Raw genomic sequence first — 23,607 nt, forward strand, 5'->3', positions numbered from 1 at the left:
TATATAATATATTTTTTTTTTTTTTAAATCTTCAAAACAACTCTTCATGGCAATCTGATTACTGACATGGGGTTAATGGAAGATTGAATTTCTTGCCTCAGGCCACACAATCTGTAAGTGATGGAACTGACACTTGATCCTAAATTCATCCTGATACAAAGTGGTTAGGTTTGACATGTTTCAAGTATTTAAAGGATCTTGGAGAATGTCTGGGATATAGTAGGTACTCCATATGTACAAGTTGCTGCAACTTCTGTTTCCTCAATAATCTGAAATGTTATGAAAGTATTTCACAGCTTAACATATGTTCTCTAATATCTAAACTAAAGGGCTACAAAAACTGACTTCTTTGAGTTACAAAATATACAATAAAAGATAGGCATCCTAAGAAATAAACCAGTCATGAGAGCATGTTTCTGTGTAGTTGCATTGCTGACCCTCTTGTGATAAGAAATCATGCACAGCTTCAAAATAATGTTGAAGGCTTTTCATCTGAATAGAAGGAAATATCACCAAGCATTTCTCTTTATTGTGAAAATGCCTATAATATTTATTGGACATTATAATAAAGGAACCTGAATTTTATAGATATTGCCAATTAGAATATACCTTTGATTATTTAACTAGAAAATCTACGTAAATTAGAATATTTGAAAATTTTACAAGGGTTTAGAAAAGTTGAGTTTTTCACAGAAGTCAATTTCCTCAGAGAGCAGGATGTTTATTTATGTCACAAAAGAAAGGAAGCAATTAATACATAGCCTTACAATCAGTAAAGAACCAAAAATAACTATTTAAATAATAGACCAATAAGGTTTATAAGAATTAAAACTTCCAATTAAGTAGTTAAGACTATAAAAGTCATGAGTGCTGCATTAAAAAAAAATGATTAACCCAAGTAAATAAAGAAGGAGAAAACATTAACATTTGTGAAAACTAAAACTACAGCAAACTGCATTTCCGATTATTACTGGACTAGAAAATTCCTAATGTGTGCTGTGATGCTGACTTTCTCATCAATGGACCCTACCCATTCACTTCAACTGGAAAAGCTAGAGGCGTTTGGGTCTATGAATACGAAGGAAAAATCAAACTGAACCCACAACAGATACATGAGCCATGTATTGGCAAGTCTAATGTGGCTTTTGTGCCAAAACTACCAGGCTATCATTGCTGTGCTAAAGGGGCAACTTCCAACTAGAATGATTATCTAGTATGAGAATGTATTTGCAGTTAATGATTCTAGATAGGACGTGTCCTAAATTTCAGTATCTGAATTTCTCATTTACTTCTATATTTATTTCAGGGTTCTTGATATTTATTATTCAGAATAATTTTCATGAACCCCTATAGAACATTGCAAAAGTACTTTGTTTATATATGAGTGTGAGTCAAAAATTATCCACACTCTAGTTATATTAAAATGCCCATCCACATCCACGGCTGATGACAACATTGATCATACAATGAAATGATTTTGTCGAATACATAAGTGACCATGGATTATGTGCAAATCATTTGCAAATCAGCCATGTCTATGCCGATGAAATAATCCATGACAGACTTGGGTTTCGAAAAGTTTGTACAAAATGAGTACCAAAACACTCATGGAAGAGCATAAACAGAAGTGTTTTGACATCTGCAAACAAAATTTGGACCAATACTAGAAGGAAGGTAACATTTTCTTTCAAAAATCATTACTGGTGGTGAGACATGGATTCATCATGAGAGTAAATGGCAGAGTATGGAAACATCCTCAATCACAAATCAAGGAAAAGGTTCAAAATCAACCATCAGCTGGAAAATTGATACTATAGTTTTCTGGGATTTTCGAGGGCCAGTATTGGAACACTATCAATAAAAAGGTTTAACAATCAATAGTGAGATGCTCACTGAAGAGCTAAAGCCTTAATTTTGGATTAAACCCAGATAACTGCCATCCAAGGACCTTGTGATCTTGTCTGACAATACACATCCTCACACCTCTGCCCGCACTGTTGACCCTCTGCAAAAACTTCCTTTTGAGGTTTTAAAGCATACTAGTTATAGTCCTGATCTAGCTCCATCTGACTTTCACCTGTTTGGTTTCCTGAAAGCAGCTCTTTATGGATGAAAATCACCTTTGATGAAGTGAAAACATGGCTGAGTGTGTCCTAGCAATCTAACTCCTAAAAATAAATTCCACACACTTCAAAATCAAGTTCTGCCCATTCAATCAGAATATAATCATATTCTGGTTGAATGGGCAGAACTCATTTTAATTTTCATGGGGCATATTTGACACTTTATTGAACACACTGTAGTAGAAGTGTGTGGTTGCAAGAAATAGAAAATGACTTGGACTAACAAACAAATGTGAACTTTGTTAGAAAAGATATGGAATAGCTCACCTTTTGACTAAGGGACAGTTGGAATCTCAGTTGACAAATGGGAAGCTATAGCTTCATAAGGCAAAATTAGATCCTTTCATGAGATAAAGGGTAAATGTAGGCTGCACAGACAAAAATCATCAAATGTCCACCTGAAAATGCATGAGCTGTGCCAGCAGTATTAACTCACTTAGATGGAGATGAGTTCCTTGTCTTTGGACAGTACAGATTTCATTGAGATGATATTATTTATAGCACTGAAAACTGATCTAGAAATTATTCAGATTCTAAAGGGAAGAAAGGGGGAGATAAAAAGATTGTGCAAATATTTGACATGAGAATTTTCAACTTAAATTTGAACATGTAAAATTTGGATCTGCCTTACTTGGACTTAGCAAATTCCCCTACGATTTATTCTCAAAGCAACACCATTTGCCTTTTAAAAATCATAATTATAATTTTTATATTTATAAGCATTATTATATCATTAATGTCTGTGTCCTTCCTTAAGGAGCTCTGGTAGCGCAGTGGTTACTAATCGGGCTGCTAATCTCACGGTCAATAGTTTGAAACTACCAGCTCTTTCTCAGGAGAAAGATGAGGCTTTCTGCTCCTGTAAAGATTTATAGTCCCAGAAACCCTGTACAGGGTCACTATGAGTCAGAACCAACTCCATGGCACATAACCACAACAATAAATGTCCTTCATTATACCTGAAACTACAAGAGGGTAGGAACCCTGTTGGATTTTGTGCACCACTGTCATCTCAGCATCTGAAACATACTGATATATATGTTTCATGATATATATATATATATTCTTTCTTTCATGATAATATATATAAACATATGTATATATATTACATGAAAGAATGAAATATCCCTAGATATATATCAGGAGTGTGACAGCACTTTTACTTTGTCCCAGTACAAAATTGCTCTGTGTAGTAAGATTCACTGCTATGAAAAACACTATAAGTTAAAGCCAAAGTCAATATTTTAACTAGCATAGCTAACTATTATAATTACTATGATTTACAAAAAAAAAATCATTCCAAATCCATATTGTATCACAGTATCTTAGGACCCAGTACTAACTGTACTGCATTGTGTTTGTCGACCATGTGGTTCTCAACATCTCTCCATTCAGTTGCTTATATACAGGAGCCCTGATCATGCAGTGATTAAAGTGTTCTGCTGCCAACCAAAATGCAAATCCTTTCATAAATCTCCATCAGCTATCGCTAGTCAAATTGTGTTTGCCTGGTGTTTCTCTGTAAATCCTACAAATGTATTTCCTGTACTCTCCTCCGTACTGATGGGAAGTTAATCGCTCTATAATTGCTTGCTATGTTTCATGTCCTATCATGAGTAATGTTGGCACATTCCAGTTCTCAACAATCAACTCTTACAGCTAAGGAAAGCAAAGATGGAATTTGGTTATTGCAAGACTTAAAATGTCAGAATTCTCACACATAAATGTAAGTGAATCAAAATAGAGGACATTAAGCAAATGATTGTCTGTTGTTGTTAGGTGCCATCGAGTCGGTACCGACTCATAGTGACTTTGTGCACAGCAGAACAAAACACTGCCCGATCCCAGGTCAACCTCACAATTGTTACCACGCTTGAGCCTATTGATGCTGCCACTTCGTTAATCCATCTCGTTGGGGGCCTTCCACTTTTTATCTGACCCTCCACCTTACCAAACATGATATCCTTCTCCAGTGACTGGTCCCTCCTGACAATATGTCCGAAGTGTAAGAGATGAAAATAGAAATGAAAGTTGGCATTGAAGATACTAGGATTTGATTGGTTAAAGATAAAATTTGCAGTTCTATTTTGCCCTTTTCTTTTCTCTCTTAGAGATAAAGTGGTTTCCACAAGTATCTTTTTGGAAGAAAATGAGGAATTATAGATATTTTCCCAAAGATACAGTTTTTTTTCAAAACACATCCTTACCCTGAAAAATATTTGATAATTAAATAAATGGACCAAATGTTCAAATCAGAGTTTAGGTATGCATATAACAATGCACACTAGGAGTCCTAGTATGGCATTGCAGGATAATGCACTGGACTGCAAGGTGAGTTGGAACTACAAAATCAGTGGTTCAAACCCACCAGCCTCTCCTTGGATACCCCATACAGGGTTGCTATGGGTTGGAACCAACTCAGTGGCACTTAACAACACCAACCTAACAATACCTATGGTGTGACCCCATAGGATAAACACTTGATCTCAAGTCAGTTTGAACCACAAGGTTGGTAGTTCAAGCTCACCAGCTGCTCCTTGGAAACCCTATAAAGAGTCACAATGAGTTGGAACTGACTCCACGGCACTTAACAACAACAACAATGTAATCCGTATGAGAAAATTATGAGGTATGAAACTACAGTCTTGGAAAATTGCCAAAATACTGATTTTTACCTTTTAAAAATTAAAATTGAGGAAGACTTTTTCCTTTAAAATAATACTATTAAATCCATGGCACTTTATTATCTGACTTTTCTTTATTGTTATTGTTGTTGAATGCCATTAAGTCAGTTCTGATTTTTAGTGACCCTGTATAGGGTTTCTGAGAAGTGGCTGGTGGTTCTCTTTTAAATGCTCTGAATAGAAAAAGATTCAGCCATTGATACTTACCCTAATGTCATTTTTATTTATGGCTTTATCTGTTAAATCTCATGATAGAGTTGGGAAAAAGGGTGTAACTAGGGATGCAGAGTATTAACTTATTTGTATCTGTGATTTTAGAATCTCAACAACCACACAATTTATGCTCTGGACGCTAATTGTGAAGATTCTGTACCATCTAGTAAACAAATATAAGAAACTTATGGGTCAGATTTTCCTTCTGTGAAACTAAATCATTGTTCCTATTGAAAGTGCAAGGTTTTAGATCCCACATATATTTCAGACATTTTAGTGCTCTGAGTCACTCTTAATGGCAGAACCAGGGATTTTGTTCCCCCTTTAGTACAACCAGCTAGGATTTTTGTGTTTATAGAAATAAAACATAAAAAAAGTAATATTTCCCATGGCGAACATAGAGGAACTTGGGTGTGTTGCAAGTCCAAATTTTTAAACCTCTTTTCTTAAAACATCATTAACTTTTGAATGATGAAAATCTTACACAGGGATGACTGCTACATTTTTAATGTACCCACAAGAGAAAACTGTTTTTGGTAATCTTGTAAATGGAAGTAAAAACAATTCTTTAAGAAGTGCTGAATAGTAAGCAAGGATTTGATATAACTCATTTGTATTTGTGGCATCTTCTGGGACCTCTTGGTTGCTGCCTAAGTTGATTTTTCTAATTAGTAAAGTGAAAATGTGATAATTCCTTTTTTAAGGCACAAATCAAATTAGAAATGAAAGCCATTCTGTTCTCTTTTACAGAAGGTCATGCATACAAGAAAGAGGCATATGGAACTGTTTCAGGAACTAAATCAGAAATTTCAAACTTTGGACAGATTTCGGGATATACCAAATACAAGCAGTATGGTGAGTATGCTTTGCTTCATCCAGCCCTAGATGTTGTTTGAAATGCCAGGTGTGAGCCGAGTACTACAAACAGTAAACCAGTTGTTGTCAAGTTGATTCAGATTGTATGTGTGTCACTGTATAACGCGGCTCCATAGGGCTACATTTTTGAAACTAGTTTCCAGGAGTTTTTTTTAAGACACCTCTGGGTGTACCTGAACTTTCACCCTTTAAGTTAGCAGCCCAAATTGCACCACCCTGGGAGTCCCCCTTCAGAACATCCTAATTGTCTTGAACACAGAAGACTAGAACACATGGGAAATAAAATTACCTCTCCCCTCATAAAATGCATTTTGCATTGGCTTCTAGGAGACATACATTAGGAACGATAACATTTTTTAACATTTTTCTTCATATTTCAAATATCATTACTTATGAGCTTTATTTAGCAGTAGTGTCAGATTATCAGTCTATTATATCAACAAAGTGATTATTGAGTTAATTCAAATATCCAAGTAATTGACTTTTACCATTTTCATTTGAATCCTGGCATTTTGAGGTCCTAAAATGTAATTGTCTTATACATATGAACCTGATACCAGAGCAGTAACCTACTGTTGTGTTTCTAGGCAAATTGTTGTTTTGTGAAGAATTCTGACACACACAACAGTGAGATTTTAAGGGTTTATTGTAATCATCCTCTGCTCATTCGTTCACATTAGTACAGGACTTCATCCAATAAAATAATATTTTTTAAATTTTTTATAAATTATTTATTTTTTATAAATTACTATGTGTATATCACACTATTGGTGGCTACATTAATTATTCGTAGGAGTGTAGGGCCAGGATTTTAGTCAAAACTTCAAACAAAGAACTATTTGCCAGTGGAAAGCATGTCACCCAACTAAGTTTTCTAAACCTGTTTCCTCTTCCTAAATTGAATATATAAAACAATAATTAATATATGCTTCTTTGGGTCCTTACAGTTTCAAGAAGCAGGTAGGGCACTTCATAGTTTAGGAAACCAATGCTCAGAGGTATAAGAGACGGGTGAGACTGTTACCAATTCTAATTCTTCTTCACTCTGGTGATATTTCTTTGCCTCACACTCTTTCAGCTCCTGAGGCAATTCTACTCCTCCAAACATCTCGACATCTAGAATGCTGTGTATATATAGAGTGTACATATATTTGGTGTATCGTCACATTATACGCTAGTGATTCTTCTGTATGTACATTATGATACTCAGTCTTAGCTTCCTGATTAGTAACATTGTTGTTGTTAAGTGCCTTCTAGTCGGTTCCTACCCATAGCGACCCTGTATAGGGTTTCCAAGGAGCAGCTGGTAAGTTTGAACCGCCGACCTTGCAGTTCAGACGGCTTTGCAGTCTGGCGCATTAACCCACAGCGCGACACCAGGACTCCCTTCTGAAATGCAAGAATTTAGGTATATTTATGTTTTTCTTTCATTCATCTTAGTATGATACTGGATATGGCTGCTAGTAGGTGTATGTCTGTAAGCGTTGAATCGATGGCTGTTAAATTAAGGTTACAGAGAATACTATACATTTTAATTCTTAATTGGTCTCTAAATAGTTCTGTGTAACAGTCTGTTGTCCTCCTGAATGTAGGAATCATGTGTGATTTATATTGTCTGTATAATGCTAAGTAGATAGAAGGCACTGCCTATGTAAAGGGATTCTTTCTCATCAACTTTTTTTTACATTAAGCTGTCAATTTTTAGCAAGCAGACAAAATGAGAATTATACTATTGAGATTAGTCCTAAACATATTAGCTACTCATTTTGGAATACTGAAAGATAGTATTGAAATAAATTAAAGAAACTTAATCTGTTAAAAAAAAAAAAAAAGGAGGGAGTAGGTTTACAAATGTAAGATTTGTGCAATAGATACAGCTGGCTGACTGCTAAAATATGATTGTAATTTCCCCATTGTTGTATGGTCTGGGTATTAAATCATTAATGTCACAAATATCTGTATCTGCATCTCAGTTTCCTGACAACCAAAATAGTCTACTAATTATACCACATTTCTGTAGCAGCATGCCTTTTTCTAGAAAAGATTTATAAATATTTACTCTTTGGGAGGTTTAAGAATGGAAAGGATAGAGTTGTCATTGCTACTTAATTATTGTCCTAAATATCTGAAAACAGAAAAAAGACCAGAAGTTCCTTATTCAGTTTTGATTACTAATGAACATGTGAGTTCATTATCCTTAATTCAGTTACATAATTTGTTGTGGCACATTGCTAATGAAAAATTGCCTGATTGGATGGATAAAGACGTTTTTAAAAATCTATTTTTTTCTTTTTCTGGCTACTAACTCATAACACCTGCCCAGCACTGCAAATGATGGTAATTAGGTACAATAATGGAATTTGGGGACTCAAAGGGAAACCAAAAACCCACTTAGTCCATTTCTCTGCTTCTAGACAGTACAATATTTAAATCACACTACAAAAAGAAAGACACTATTTAATGATATCCAGAGACAACACACTATTACTTTGAATGTGCCACAAAAACCATTTGTAATTAAGATCTCTTTCCAAAAAGCTTCCCCCAATTCTTGCAGCTTAAAAATAAATAAAATTCACTTTCTGTGTCTTCAAATATTGGTAGGTTGCAAAAAAGAAGGGAGGGAGGATTATAAGAGGAGAAATAAGGAGTAAACGAATGGATGGAGCTGGGGAAAGAGGAACAAAGGCAGAAGGAAGCAAGGGATTTATCCACAAACAGATGGATATCCTGCTACTGGAATTACAGAGAAAGCTCCGGCACCTTGGCCATATTCTGGGTCACTCTGAATTCTAATAATCAACTAACATCTCATTTGAATATTCTGTTTCTACTGATGCAACATTAATACCACATTAACATTTTTGGAAGTTCTATAACATGTTGCCTTATATTGAATTCATAATCCATTTGATCATTATCACACATGCCTCATTTCAGCTGCATCTCTTCTGCTCTGTATTTGAGCTATAAAAAAAGCCAAATAAACAACAACAGCCAAAAACAAAAACAAAAAAAACCAACTGTAGAAATTCAGAATGTTAACTCTAATTGAATTTTAAATCATTAATTTGAGTGTCCCAGTTCAAGCCATTGCAGGCCTCTGTAACTTTCACTGCCATGTACAATGACCCTTCTAGGCTGTTCCACAATTTATCATTGAACAACATTATACATTTCCACACGAGACTATATAGGCACACCTTCTAACCATACAGAAAATCCAGCCATTTGTGGACACCATCCACTGACCATCAGCTCCTTCCCGACTCCCTGAACTTCCTGTTTCCCTTCTGATTGCTGGGTGTATAATTTCTAAAGGAGCTGGGGCTTCTGCCATAAAGAGTGCACATCTGTGAGCAATGGTGAAAACTGTAGCTCAGCTAAGAGGGTCATGGATGGCAATGGAGATGAATAAGAAAGCCAACCTTATTTGAATCGATTTATTACCTACTAATAGAATCTCTTAGAAATTCAATTGGTTGCACCCTGACAAGAATACTTTTTTGGAATTCAAATTTAGGTCATTTGAATTCCAAAGCTTTAAATGGGTCCTTTTAGTTCATATATCTATAGCATTTGATCCTTGAAATATACAAGTAAAATGTCACCTATTGCAAACATAAGGGAGCCACTATTTTCAAAGAAAATTAATATACACTTCAGATACCTTTTAGCATTGAAATAATTGAACTTTATGTCAAACTAAGGATTCCCAGGAAGTTCCATTAGACACAGATCTTGTCTAAGATGAGTAAGACAACTCTGTACGTAATTCTACAGAGTTCACACCAGTGATGATTCAAGTCACGGAGGCACCTCAAAATGTTCAATGATTCCCCATTGTCTGTAAAATAAATTTCAAATTCAGATCCCCTTATGACATGACTTCCAATTCACTTCCCACCTGGTTTTTCTGTTGTTCTTTCTTATTCCAACTAAAATTGGTCACTATTCTCAGAGTTTTCCCAACTTGATGCTCACTGAGTTTTTACTTCCTGGTATGCCTATTCAGTCACCCTAGTTACAATCACACATATGTCTTCATAACCAAACCCATCTTGCTGTACCAGCTGTAATGTCACTTCTCTTGGAAAGGTCTATGTGCTTCCCACTAAAGGAAATCATCTCATCATCTTCTTATGAGCCCCCATAATACTTTCACTGCATCATGTTGTTGTTGTTATGTGTGTGGAGTCGATTCTGACCCATAATGACCCTGTACAGGATTTCTGAGACTGTAAACTTTATGGGAGCAGAAAGCCTCATCTTTCTGCCACAGAACAACTGGTAGTTTCAAATGCCGACCTTGAGATTAGTAGCCTGATTTGTAGCCACTACGCTACCAGAGCCCCTTTTACTGCACCATTGTTGTTAGGTGTCATTGAGTTGGTACCAACTCATAGCGACCCTATGCACAACAGAATGAAACATTGCCCGAACCTGGGCCAATCTCACTATTTTTGTTGCCACACTTGAGTCCATCAATGTTGCCACTTGGCCAATCCATCTCAGGGGTCTTCTCTTTTTCACTGATCCTCCACCTTACCAAACATGATATCCTTCTCCAGCAACTGGTCCCTCTTGACAATATGTCTAAAGTATGAAAGACGAAGTTTGGCCATCTTGGCCTCCAAGGACCACTCTGGCTGCACTTCTTCCAAAACAGATCTATTGGTTCTTTTGGCAGCCCATGGCACTTTTAATATTCTCCTCCAAAACCGTAACTCAAAAGCATCAATTCTTCTACATCAATTCTTGCTGCACCATAGATATAAATAAATATACACCTACTCCTCATTTATGGGAGTCCTGGTATAGCACTGTGGGTTAATGTGCTGGATTTCAAAGTGATTTGAATCACAAGGATCACTATGGGTCGGAACCTACTCTAGGTCACTTAAAAACAACACTTATGGACATTGTTAGGTTCCAAAGACCAAGTCATTATATGAAAATCAGTGTTATGTAAAATAAAGGATGACCACATCAGATCACAAAATGAAGAATGGATACCTCATTACATAACTGCCACATTGTATCAGTATATAACTGCCAACCCACAGAGAATCATGGCCCATCAAGTTGATACATAACTGTAACCATCATAGCTATCTTATACTTGTCTGACACCTCTGTGTTCATTACTGCCAGATGTATGACATTAATGCGCAAAACAGTTACATAGATTTTTTTTATTATTATTTAAATGCAAAATGCTAGAGGATAAGATAGCTGGTAAGTGAGGAGTTCTTGTTAGGTGAAATCAAGAATGTTCTGAATCACAGTAATATTGTGCACAACAGAGTGAAATGCTGCCCAGGCTTGAGCCATCCTCACAATTGTTACAAGTGAGGAGTTGTTGTTGTTGTCAGGTGCCATCGAGTCGGAACTGACTCAGAGTGACCCCATGCACAGCAGAATGAAACAATGTCTGATCCTGGACCAACCTCACCACCGCTGCCACACTTGAGTCCATCAATGATGCCACCTGACCAATCCATCTCGTTAGGGGTCTTCCTCTTTTTCTCTGACCCTCCACCTTACCCAGCATGACATCCTTCTCCAGCGACTGTTTCCTCCGGACAATATGTCCAAAGTATGAGAGACGAAGCTTAGCCATCCTGGCCTCCAAGGAGCATTCTAGCTGCACTTCTTCCAAAACAGATCTATTGGTTCTTTTGGCAGTCCATGGCACTTTCAGTATTCTCCTCCAACACCACAACTCAAAGGCATCAATTCTTCTACGATCTTCCTCATTCACTGTCCAGCTTTCACATCCATATGAGACTATTGAAAACACCATGGCCTGGGTCAGGTGCACCTTAGTCCTCAAGCTGACATCTCTGCTCTTCAATACTTTAAAAAGTTCCTGTGCAGCAGATTTGCCCAATGCAATACGTCGTCTGATCTCTTGACTGCTGCGTCCATGAGTGTTAATAGTTGATTAAAGAAGAATGAAGTCCTTGACAACTTCAATCTTTTCTCCATTGATAAGAATGTTGTTTATTGGTCCAGTGGTGAGGATTTTTGTTTTCTTGACATTGAGATGTAATCCATATCGAAGGCTGTGCTCTTTGATCTTCATAAGTAAATGTTTCAAGTCCTTTTCACTTTCAGCAAGCAACAAGTGAGGAGTAGGTGTAGATATATCTTACATATCTTTTTAACTTTAAGCACCTTACATAATAAGTATAATTACTCTATAGTGAACATTTGTTCAATTCTAGGCACTATCCCAGGTATTCCCCACCTTTTTATTTCTTAAATTTTTCTTTTTTGCAGTTAGGTAGGTTTTGATCTGTGCAATCTACCAACTGCTTGGCCTCATCATACAGAGTGCCTCTGTTCTGCAAATATTAAAGTTGAAGTTCAGAGAAATTAAATTCCAAATTAACATTCATATGAAATAGAGGAATTGAGGACTTGGATCTGCATGGTGATGGTGATTTTGTGCTGTGTAGTCAGTTCCGATTTATAGTGACCCTATTTCCAAGTTTGTAAATCTTTACAAGAACAGAAAGCCTCATCTTTCTCCAGCAGAGCAGCTGATAGTTTCGAACTGCTGACCTTGAGGTTAGCATCCCAACTTGTAATTACTATGCTACCTGAGCATACATGAGACTTTAAATCTTGTGCTCTCTAGAGAAAATGCTGCTTTTTCATATTTATCACCTTCTGCCCCTAGTACTAAATACAGTATCCAGCACAGACAGCCTGGTAAGTAAATATTGGTTGAAGTTTGGCAGAAAAGGCAAAGGAAAGAAGTAAGAAAGGAGGCACACAGAGAAGGAACAAGAGGAAGAGTTGACTCATGATACAAGATTTCAAGACAGTAGATTAAAGTAGAATTATTAACCTGTAAAAAAAGGAACTCTGGTAGTGTAGTATTTACAAATCAGGTTGTGAACCTCAAAGTTAGCAGTTCAAAACTACCAGGGGCTACGCGGGAGAAAGATGAGGCTTTCTGCTCCCGTAAGGATTTATAACGTCGCTATGAGTCAGAAACGACTCCACGGTGCATAACCACCACTATTACCGCATATCCTAAAAGTCAACTTTTTATTAACACTTTACTTTTCACTATTTTTTTCTTGTCTTTCTTCATGAGTAAGGCCAATTAGTGCTGGAAACATCTAAAGTCATAAAGAATTTGGTTATTTCTAGTTATGAAAAACATTTTTATAGATTGCCTTAGTTGCTTACCTATAAATATTTTTTACAAAATCATATTAAGATGATATTTAGGATACTGAATGAGACCCAGAAAACAATTGAAGTACTTGTTTTATATTCCACCAGATGGTGGTAGTTATGTGCCATGGAGTCAATTCCGACTCATAGTGACCCTGCAAAGGGTTTCCAAAGCTGTAAATCTTTACAGGAACCTCATCTTTCTCCCACAGAGCACCTGGTATGTTTGAACTGCTTACTTTGCAGTTAGCAGCCCAACTCATAATCCACTATGCTACCAGAGTTCCAGTGGATAGTTGATTGTAAATAGTGCTTCTGTTTGGGGAGATGGTACTAGGAAAGAACACATTCAACAACCATAATAGTATAACTACACATAATATTTTATCATTAAAAAAAGATAATAAATTGGAATGTTAGCTCTTTTGACCCATTTTAATGATCAGGAAGAAGAGAAATCAAGAATTCATAGAAAATAAAAAGGCAGTGTTTTTCTAAAGGAAATCCTTTTTGAAGCTTGGTATTTTTGTTGGAATAAAATCAAAAGTAGAAAAAAATTTTTTTAAAGAGTGTAATGGTCTCCTAAAGAGCTCTGGTAGCATAGTGGTTATGAATCAGGCTGTGAACCACAAGGTCAACAGTTCGAAACTACCAGCTGCTTCGCCGGAGAAAGATGAGGCTTTCTGCTCCCATAAAGATTTATAGCCTCGGAAACCCTGTTCAGGGTCGCTATGGGTCAGAACCGACTCGATGGCACTTAACAACAACAACAAGGAGTACTGGTGTGGCACTGTGGGTTAATGTGCTGGACTGCAAAGTCGTTTGAAGCACAAGGTCAGCGGTTCAAGCTCACCACCTGCTCTTCAGAAACCCTGTACAGAGTCACTATGGGTTGGAACCAACTCGATGGCACTTAACAACAACAATAATCATGAATAATGACCCATTTTAGTGAATCTGTGTATTGAATTTAGCACCTGGATTAGTATGTAAAAGACAAATTTCAATTGGTGTTTCCTCTTAAAACATAAATTATTTTAACCAATAATCTTCATAATTTAGCATACAACAAGTTACCCACAGGTTGTTTTTGTGTTTCAGTTTTATGTTTCTCAAAGAGGCTTTCTCTCATGATGTCCTTCTTGTTCATTAATGATACTCAGACATTTACTCCTTGTATAGAGAGCTTTAAATAACGTTTATTTAAAATAAGAAAAATTGTGGAGAATATAAAACATAAAAATAGGTTATCAAACAAAGTAATATAACAATATTATGATATTCTTAAAATGATAATTTCTTGAAAAAATTAAGCAAAGATAGGACCTAAAATTCTGTTTAGTTTTTGTTATGAAACTCTGTTTTATGAAACAGTTTGGTTAACTGTCTTTGCTTAGTAAACAGCATGCCCATTAAACATTCTCAAACTTTGTTTACTCCAAAAGATTGTACCACAATATTTAATTTTTCACATTTAATCTTAGCAATAACTTATTTGAAAATCTTCTTATTTGAACATCTAAGCCATACTGATCATTAGCAAGATGCCCAAAACAAAACAAAACAAAAAATCATCTACATTGCCTTCCAGAATATTAGTCACTTCTTCGATTCCTGTAAAAATTATTTAGTATAACTTAAAGACTCTTTCTTGCAGCTGTTCCCAATTTCAAATCATCTCTGTAATCATATAAACTGGATCAGGCTTACAAACATGCTCTTCCTGAAAACCTCAACAAACAGCAATCCTAATCTTCACATAAATGACTCTCTTCCTCTCTTTTCTCAACAGGAAAACCCAGCACCAAACAAGAATCCATGGGACACTTTCAAAACCCCCAGTGAATATCAACATTACACCACAATCAATGTCTTAGATTCAGAGGCAAAAGACACTTTGGAACTGAGGCCAGCAGAGTGGGAGAAGTGTCTGAATTTGCCTTTGGATGTGCAAGAGGGTGACTTTCAAACAGAAGTTTAACAAAATTAGGACGGATTAAGGTGGAGACAAAACAATTTATTGCACTGACACTTAAGACTTGGGAAGCCTGGCATTTCTATCTGGACAGTGTGACTATTCTATGTCAGGACCTTCATGTGCCAAAAGTCAGTGGTGTGTTCGTATGGTAATTTCTCACTAGTCAGGCTAGTGGAGGGAAGACCAGGTGTACAGTTCTGACCATCCTGTATTGTAAGTACCCGTGGAATGGATTTGTAAGGTAATCTTTATAGATAAACCTCAAGCAACAATTCATGTTGTAACCGCTTCATATGGTTTAGTTTTCAAAAAACTTCACCATGAAGCACAATGTATATATTTATGCAGTTTTTAAAGTTTATAACAGTCTGTTTGGCCATTACTACACTTTTTACTTTATAATATAAAAGCAAAGTTTTTGTCATTAAATGAATGTTTGTTGAGCTACATTCTTCATTGCTTTAAATGCAATAAAGTAATAATCTCACTTTTATATGAATAATATATTTCACATCTTTATTATTGCAGTTTTCTCTAGAAAGCTCTAAGTAGCTTTCTCTGCTGCAGCTGTGTATAAAATATTTAAAATGTTGTATGGTGTAAATAAACTTTTGTCTACATATCAGTTTTTAGTGCATTTTATTTTAGATTTGTTGAATGGAAATTTACATATTTATACTTTTTTTAATGCAAATGTATTCATGGTTTTAGTAGCATACCATTACTATTCCTTTGAGGCTAATGATTTCTCAAATATAATAGATTTGTATAGTGCTTCTGTATTTTCTACACAAATACGCCTTGGAACAATGTACCGTGTAAATGGAGCTTGTCAGAAGTCTACTACAATCATACTCTTACATAAATTTTATGTTGGGTTTTTTCTATGTTGTGGTAAGAATACAACTAGTAGAAAACAGTATGTTAGCATACAAAATGTATTGATAAAAACAAAAGGTTTACTTTAGGTTATGAAGTTTTTTGCATGTTTCACGAAAGAAATCACTTAGACTACTCTTTTCACAGCACACAAACAATGGATTTATTCAGGTTTTTTAAAGAGTCCTAGATAAAAATTTTCTATAAAAGGCAAAAGGGAAGTTATCTCTTGTTTCAAAAGGAAGACTGAGAAGACTGAGGTGAACTGCTGCACTAATGGTCCCTAGTGACCTCTCTTGTATTCGAGTCACACTGGTGATGTCTCTCGCTTCCTTAGGTCCTCAAGGGAAATGCAGTAGGAGGTTGTCCTTTTGCCCGATTTGAGACTGTATTTGTAAGTCTGAGAGAAGTGAAGGGAGAGTTGGGTAGGAGGGATATCAGAGCCTTCAACGTTTCTAGTGTATTTATTTAGTTGCTTGGTCTTCTGTAGTCTGTCAGAAACAGATGAGCCAGTTCCTGCTACCAAGGGACTTGAAGGCCCGTCAGAGACATAGGTGCTTCAACACACAAGTGGCACTAAGCTAGAGCCTTAAAAATCACACAGCTCAGGCTTAACTCCTGTCAGATGTTTAAAATGCTCTCAATGTAAAGATATTTTCAAAGTCTATTTTTAATCAAATTTTTTAAATAAGTGACATCATTTTTAAAAAAAGAGTGTAACAAAATTAAGAACTAGTTTTTCAATAGAATAAATTCCTCATGCTAATTATAATACAATTTTAAAGCCTATTAAATTTATAAAATGACTTTCTGGTGATAGGAATAATAATTGATAAACCACTTTCTCTGTCTTTCTCTTTATCCTCCCCTCCCCTCTATGTATATATGGGAGTGTTTGTGTGTATGTATATATGTACGTATGTATGTATGTATGTATAAATATGAAATATTGATATGTGTATACTTATATAGATACTGTCCCTCAGTATTCATAGGGGAATTTATTCCAGAACCCCTGTGGATACTAAAATCCTCAGATGTTTACTTATTTGAAGAGCTTCAAAAAGTTCATGGAGAAATGGAATTAAAAGATAATGGAATTTTTCCACGAACTTTTTGAAACCCCATTATATAACATGGCACATTATTTGCAAACTAACTATATATAACTATACTTTAAATAATCTCTAGTTTACTTGTAATACCTGCTGTTATTGTTAGGTGCTATAAAGTCAGTTCTGACTCATAGGGAGCCTATGCACAACAGAACAAGATACTGACTATTCCCAATACAATGTAAAAACTATGTAAATGGCACTTTACTCTCCCTCTTACCCTTTGAGGGATTGTTATAACCACTAAGTATTCCTTCCCACTCCTATTCCCCCTCCCTGAATATTTTCAATCAAAGTTGGTTGACTCCATGGATATGTAACCCACACAGAACATCGACTGTATATATACACATAATATGTAGTTCCATCTCAGTAACCTGTATAGCTCTGAATACAGATCATGTATGCAGTCACTCATTACAAACTGAAAAACATTGGTTTAAAAAAATATTATACAAAGTATATGTTTGAAAAAAAAACACGTAAATTCAATATATTGCAATATAATCTTAGATTTTTTTCATTTCCTAGTTCTAGTAACTTAATACTTTATTAATATATGAAAGCTAATAGGTAATTATATACTGAAAAATAGCAGAATGAAATATTTTGTTTGTGTACAATGCTACATTGTGGTGGTAGTGGTATTTTAGCTTTGGGTGTTTACTTTTTATTCTATTAAGAAAAAACGTACAGAAGACAAGAACCAAGGGATAATAATTTGAAATGAAGGCCTCTGCTAGTTTCCTCATTTTAAATTTCCACTGTACTTAAACACACACAGAGCTAATGCTGATTTACAACTGCCACCTTAGTCCTCAATAGTTGGATTTGAGAACTCATGACCTGCGGATGTACTCTTTCCCTTCCCCCATGCCCTAATTTTATTTATTCTTCTATGTTCAACTCATATTTCATCTTCACAAAATTTTTCATAATCCCCAAAGCTAGAAATAATTTCTCCTTTAATCTCTTTTAGTGCTGCTTTTGTATCTCTCTTAAGACCTTTCTTTACTCTTCTATCTTGTTATTTATATGAATTTCTGATATCGTCTAGTGGACTGTAAAGGCCTGGAGAGCAGAACTGGTATCTAATTCATTTTGTATTACTTCAGGGCCAAAGCACAATTGTGTTCCCACAATAAATATTTGTTGAATTATTCATGTAATTTCCTTTAGTATGATTGCAGTCATCCATATCAAGTAACATGTTTAAAATTGCTGAGCAACTGTTATGTATTTACTCCTATGCTAAGCGGTCAGGGTACCAAATAGCATGCGTTAGGCAGTTAAAGTTCTATTGATGATATTAGATATTAAGCAATGATACTATTTAAATGTTAATCCTTTGTATTTTATTACCCTGGTGTGGTGCTGTGGGTTAATGCGATGGACCAAAAAGTCTTTGAACAGCAAGGTCGGCGGTTCAAGCTCAGCAGTCACTCCTTGACACTATACAGGGTCATTATGGGTTGGAGCTGATGCGATGGCATTTAACAACTTCAACAACATCTCTTTTTATCCATTAGGCCTCAGGAATCATAAGTTAGTTATCCTAAATAATTGGAGGACCAGAGAGATTGAGTGACTTACCTAAGGAATCATAAATATAAGAATGCTTCAAAAAGTTCTGTGAAAATGTTCCATTATCCTTTAATTCCATTTTTCAATGAACAGTTTGAAGTCATCTCGTAAATGACAGACCCCATATTGGAACTCAGGCATCTAACTCCAACTCCAGTGTCATTCATTGATACCCTAGTATTTCTACTTAGTCCTTCTGCATTAAGTTCTGAAGAGATGCTTCTCAAGTGGGCAGTAGAGGTACAAAACATCAGCTGTCGTCGGAGCAGTGAAGTCAGCTGACTGTAGCAGAAAAGTATTGCTGACCCAAAATAACAAGTGATCTAGAAAGATTTGGTTCTGCAACTTTTTGTATGGTTCTATTTTCACCTACATTACTTTTAAAATCCTCTTAAATGGAGTTAGTATTTTGCTAGTGTTATTTATTACCCAGATAACACTAAAGAAGACAGAAGAGAAAAGCCATCCTGAATTTCCAGCTAAGTTTCAGACACTCTGTCAAGTAAAACCATACATCCACAATAAAAAAAAAAAATTCTGAAGTCAACAAAACTTTTCTTCAAAATTTAGTTTGTAAATTTTGAATCATCCTCAGCTGCTTAGAGAAACCTCATCATTGTCAGAATCAATTAAATAAGTTCTGCAAATATATGGTAAAACATTGAAGCAATAAAAGGAATGGCTCTAGTATGTCATCTTACAATTTTTAAAAAAAATTGTCTTGAAAGCCAATACAGAGACATGATAAAGAATCTGTACACAATTCTTGGTGTACACATCAAAAATCTAAAAGCCATGTAGTTACAATTCTTTTCTAAATTCCAGTGACTTTCCAGCTGTATATTTGGAGGCATTTTTAAAAGAGAGTATTAAGTATCAATATATTTGATTGTTGATAGTCATAAGTTCTATTAATTCACGATTTAACTTCACATACACTACACCCTCAAATTTTCAACCTTTCATGGCACGTGACAAAGTTAGTAGGAAAACTGAACTACGGTAACCAAAGGTGTTACAGAATGGTTTTAAGAAATAATTCTACTAAAAACACAACTTGAAAATAGAATTTTAAAAATGTTTAAGTCATATAAATCATAACCCTGATGCCAAATCACCATTAATAATTTATATTAGAGTTCTGGTATAGCACTGTAGGATAATCACTGGACTACTAACCTCAAGGTTGGTGGTTCAAAGCCACCAGCCACTCCTTGGAAACCCTATATAGGGTCACTATGAGTCAGAACAGATTCAATGGCATTAACAATTGCAACAACTTCTCACCTCGCAAATATCTTACTATCCAACATTTAGCATTTATGACAAAAGTAAAATATCTATTTTGTGTATTAACAATGTATGCCTATTGTTGTTAAGAGCCGTCAAGTCCACTGGAAAAAAGAAGAAACATTTTTTAAATTGTCAAAGTTTGGCCAGCAGTGCTGAAGTGAAATGTTTTTCTCGTATTAGACAGCTAGCCATGGGTCTTCCAGTAGAAATAATTCCAAAGTAAAAAGTTATAAATATTGTTAGCTGAGTGAGAATACCTAATTTTCTTTAATTCTTACCAATCATTTCTTGGTTTGGACTTCTACTTTTATCTTTATACCATACAATTTGATGGTATTGAGATGTTGGTTCAGGAATATTTACCTTTCTACAATATATAAAAAATGACATTTTGGTTTATGAATCAGTCTCTAAATGTTGCTAACATGATTAAGTGTCCACAGACTTGATGTGAGACCACCTAAACTGATAACAATTTTCTACACCCATAGTCCACTAGAAGCCAGTCACCTCAAAACAACCAGCAAGAACATCTTGCATTATTTTCTCTTACATAAAAATGAAAACTTTATTGTGAGAATGACTATTCTAGTAGCAACTACCTGTGTAAATGATAGGCCTGAAAACCTCTTGCTCAGTGGTTGAGTACACCTCTGTCCTCATGAAAACCTCTAGCTTCTACAAAGAAGGGCTAACTAGCAAAGAGTCATAGTAATTAGAGTCAGAGCAAAAGAGTCATAGTAATTAGAATTGAAGGTCAGCATTTCAATTCCTATTCTTTTTCTTTTCTCAGCTCAAAGTTTCTATCAATTTGTCAGGTGAATGAATTATTTAGTCTCTATTTTTTGTTCTGGTGTGGTGCTGTGGGTTAATGTGTTGGACTGTAAAGTCTATTGAATCACGAAGACTGCAGTCCAAACTCCTCACCAGCTGCCCCTGGAAAGCCCTATATAGCGTTGCTATCGGTCGGAACCAACTCGACGGCACTTCACAACAACAACAGGTCTAGGATGCCTCTTCTAAAATTAATACAATACATGCTGTTGTTAAGTGCCATCGAATCAGTCCTGACTCATAGCGACCCTGTATAGGGTTTCTGAGGAGCATCTGGTGGGTTTGAACCACCGACCTTGAAGTTAGCAGTCCAGTGCTTAACCTACAGTTGTTGTTGTTAAGTGCCTTTGAGTTGGTTCTGACCGATAATAACCCTATATAGGGTTTCCAAGAAGAAGCTGGTGAGCTTGTACTGGTGACCTTGTGAAACAAACTGACTTTGTAGTCCAGAGCATTAGCCCACAGCGCCACACCAGGACTCCACAGTGCCTCCAGTAAAGTATATATGTGGTGGTGGTTGTGGTGGTGTGCCGTGGAGTCAGTTCCGACTCACAGTGACTCTGAATAGGATTTCCCAGGCTGTAAATCTTGTTGGGAGCAGAAAGCCTCATCCTTTTCCCAATGAACAGCTGGTAGTTTCGAATTGCTGAGGTTAGCAGCAATTCGAAACTACCAGCCATTCTTCGAGAGAACAGCAATTGTTAAGGTTAGCAGCCCTACTCATAACCTACGTAGCGCTACCTGAGCTCCTTAATAAAGTATATAGAGACATAAATATAATTTTATTTAGTAATTATGTTGTGCTTTATTGTGAAATGGACTTGAGGTGGTTATAAAAAGACATACATTCATTAATTCAACAAATATTTATTTAGAACCAGTTGCAGTCTAGCAACTGTGTAGCTGCTAATGATTGAACAAAGAATAAGACACAGTGCCTGTTTTCAAGACACTTTGTGGGACCAACAAATAGAATTATCTTTTTTGGACCAACAGACAAAATGATAGTAACTCAATTTCTGTGGAAAAGGAGAGCATACTAGGGAAACACTTATAAACAATACTAATACATGTTCATAAAATATGTAAGAAGGAAAAACTAGGTGACAAAGAGGCTAGTTTAGCTCCTAAAACGTGTGAATTAAGGTCCTAGACTCTTCTGTGGAGCTGCATGTCACTAAGAAAAAAATCAGACGTTTCCTCTATAAAAGCACAAAACCAAGAAATGCCTACAGTGAGCATTCATGCTTTATCTGATAAGTTATCAAACACATCCTTATAAATCCCATGAGTTCTACAGATAAAATTATTAAGACCTTTTTTGTAGGGTAAACAAGTTTAATCATCAAAAATGGTTTTTCATAGGGTCAAACAATATGGTTCAAAATGCAAAGGTGTCCCATTACTGAATGAATTGGAAAAAAAAATAGAACATCCATTCTACGAGGATGAGTCAAAAATTATCTTCACTCCAATTATATTAAAATGCCCGTCCACATCCACAGCTGTTGACAACATTGAGTATGCATGTGAAATGATCCTGTCAAGTAGATGAGTGACATTGGATTTTGTGGCAATTCAGTCATGAAATAATCCACAATAGACTTGAGTTTCCAAACATTTGTATGAGATCGGTACTGAAACAACTCATGGATGAGCATAAGCAGACATGTTTGGACTTCTGCAAACAAAATTTGGGCCAATACTCAAAGGAAGGTAAAAATTTCTTTTTAAAAAATCATTACTGGTGACAAGAAATGGATTCATCATGAGAGTAAGTGGCATATTATGGAATGGAAGCATCCTCAATTGCCAACCAAGAAAAAATTCAAAAGTCAACCATCAGCTGGAAAATTGATGCTTATAGCTTTGTGGGATTCTCGAGGGCTAGGATTGGAACACACTCAAGAAAAAGGTTCAGTAATCAGCAGTGTTCATTATAGTGAAATGCTCATTGAAGAGATGAAGCCTAAACTTTGGATTAAACTCAGAACTTCTATCTAAGGGCTTTGTGATCTTGCATGACATTGCATGTCCACACCTCTGCCTACATTGTTGATACTCTGCAAAAACTTCCTTTTGAGGTGTTACAGCATCCTTGCTATTGTCCTGAACTTGCTCCATCTGACTTTCATCTGTTTGGTCCCCTGAATCTAGCCCTTTGAGGATGAATCTGATGAAGTGAAGACAGCAGTGCATTCATGGGTGGCAGCTCAGCCTAAAACGCTTTTTAATCAGAGAATTTGAACGTTTGTTGATAGATGGACAAAGTGTATTGAAAAGCAAGGAGATTATGTCAAAAAATGACTATGTCAAAAAACTTACATACCTTGCCAAGTTTATATATTCTACCAGGTAAGGTATATAAACTTGTGATATATCCTTACCTGGTTGTTGTTTTTATTACCAAGTTTATATACCCTACCTGGTGTGGTGCTTTGGAATAAAGCACTGTACCACAAGGTCAGTTTGAACTACAAGGTCAGTGTTTCAAACTTTCCAGCCACTCCTTGGAAATCATATACAGGGTTGCTATGAGTCAGAGCTGGCTCTATGGCATGAGGTAATGTATATTGTTAAGTGCCATCGAGTCGATTCCAACCCATAGAATCCCTGTAGAGGGTTTCCAAAGAGCAGCTGGTGAGCTTGAGCCACCGACCTTGCAGTTCAAACGACTTTGCAGTATGACGCATTAGCCCACAGCGCCACACCAGGATTCTGGTAAGGTTTATAACCTGTAAGGTATATAAGCTTGTGATATATCCTTATCTGGTAGGATATAGAAACTTATATACCTTACCAAGTTGATATATCCTACCAGATGAGGTATATAA

The 23,607-nt window shown here is 35.9% G+C and overlaps 1 protein-coding gene across 1 annotated transcript in view; it reads left to right on the forward strand.

Moving 5' to 3' along the window:
* The window catches only part of BAI3 (brain-specific angiogenesis inhibitor 3), a 1,099,520-nt gene extending 1,084,121 nt beyond the window's left edge, over window positions 1-15,399 (forward strand). Inside the window, exons 30-31 of the mRNA XM_006835746.1 lie at window positions 5,771-5,875; window positions 14,883-15,399. Of these exons, the coding sequence (XP_006835809.1) occupies window positions 5,771-5,875; window positions 14,883-15,071 (294 nt within the window). The 3' untranslated portion in view covers window positions 15,072-15,399. The remainder of the gene's footprint in view (window positions 1-5,770; window positions 5,876-14,882) is intronic.
* The last annotated feature ends 8,208 nt before the right edge of the window (window positions 15,400-23,607 follow it).

This window comes from Chrysochloris asiatica, unplaced genomic scaffold (genome assembly GCF_000296735.1).
Source record: "Chrysochloris asiatica unplaced genomic scaffold, ChrAsi1.0 scaffold00019, whole genome shotgun sequence".
NCBI lineage: Eukaryota > Metazoa > Chordata > Mammalia > Afrosoricida > Chrysochloridae > Chrysochloris > Chrysochloris asiatica.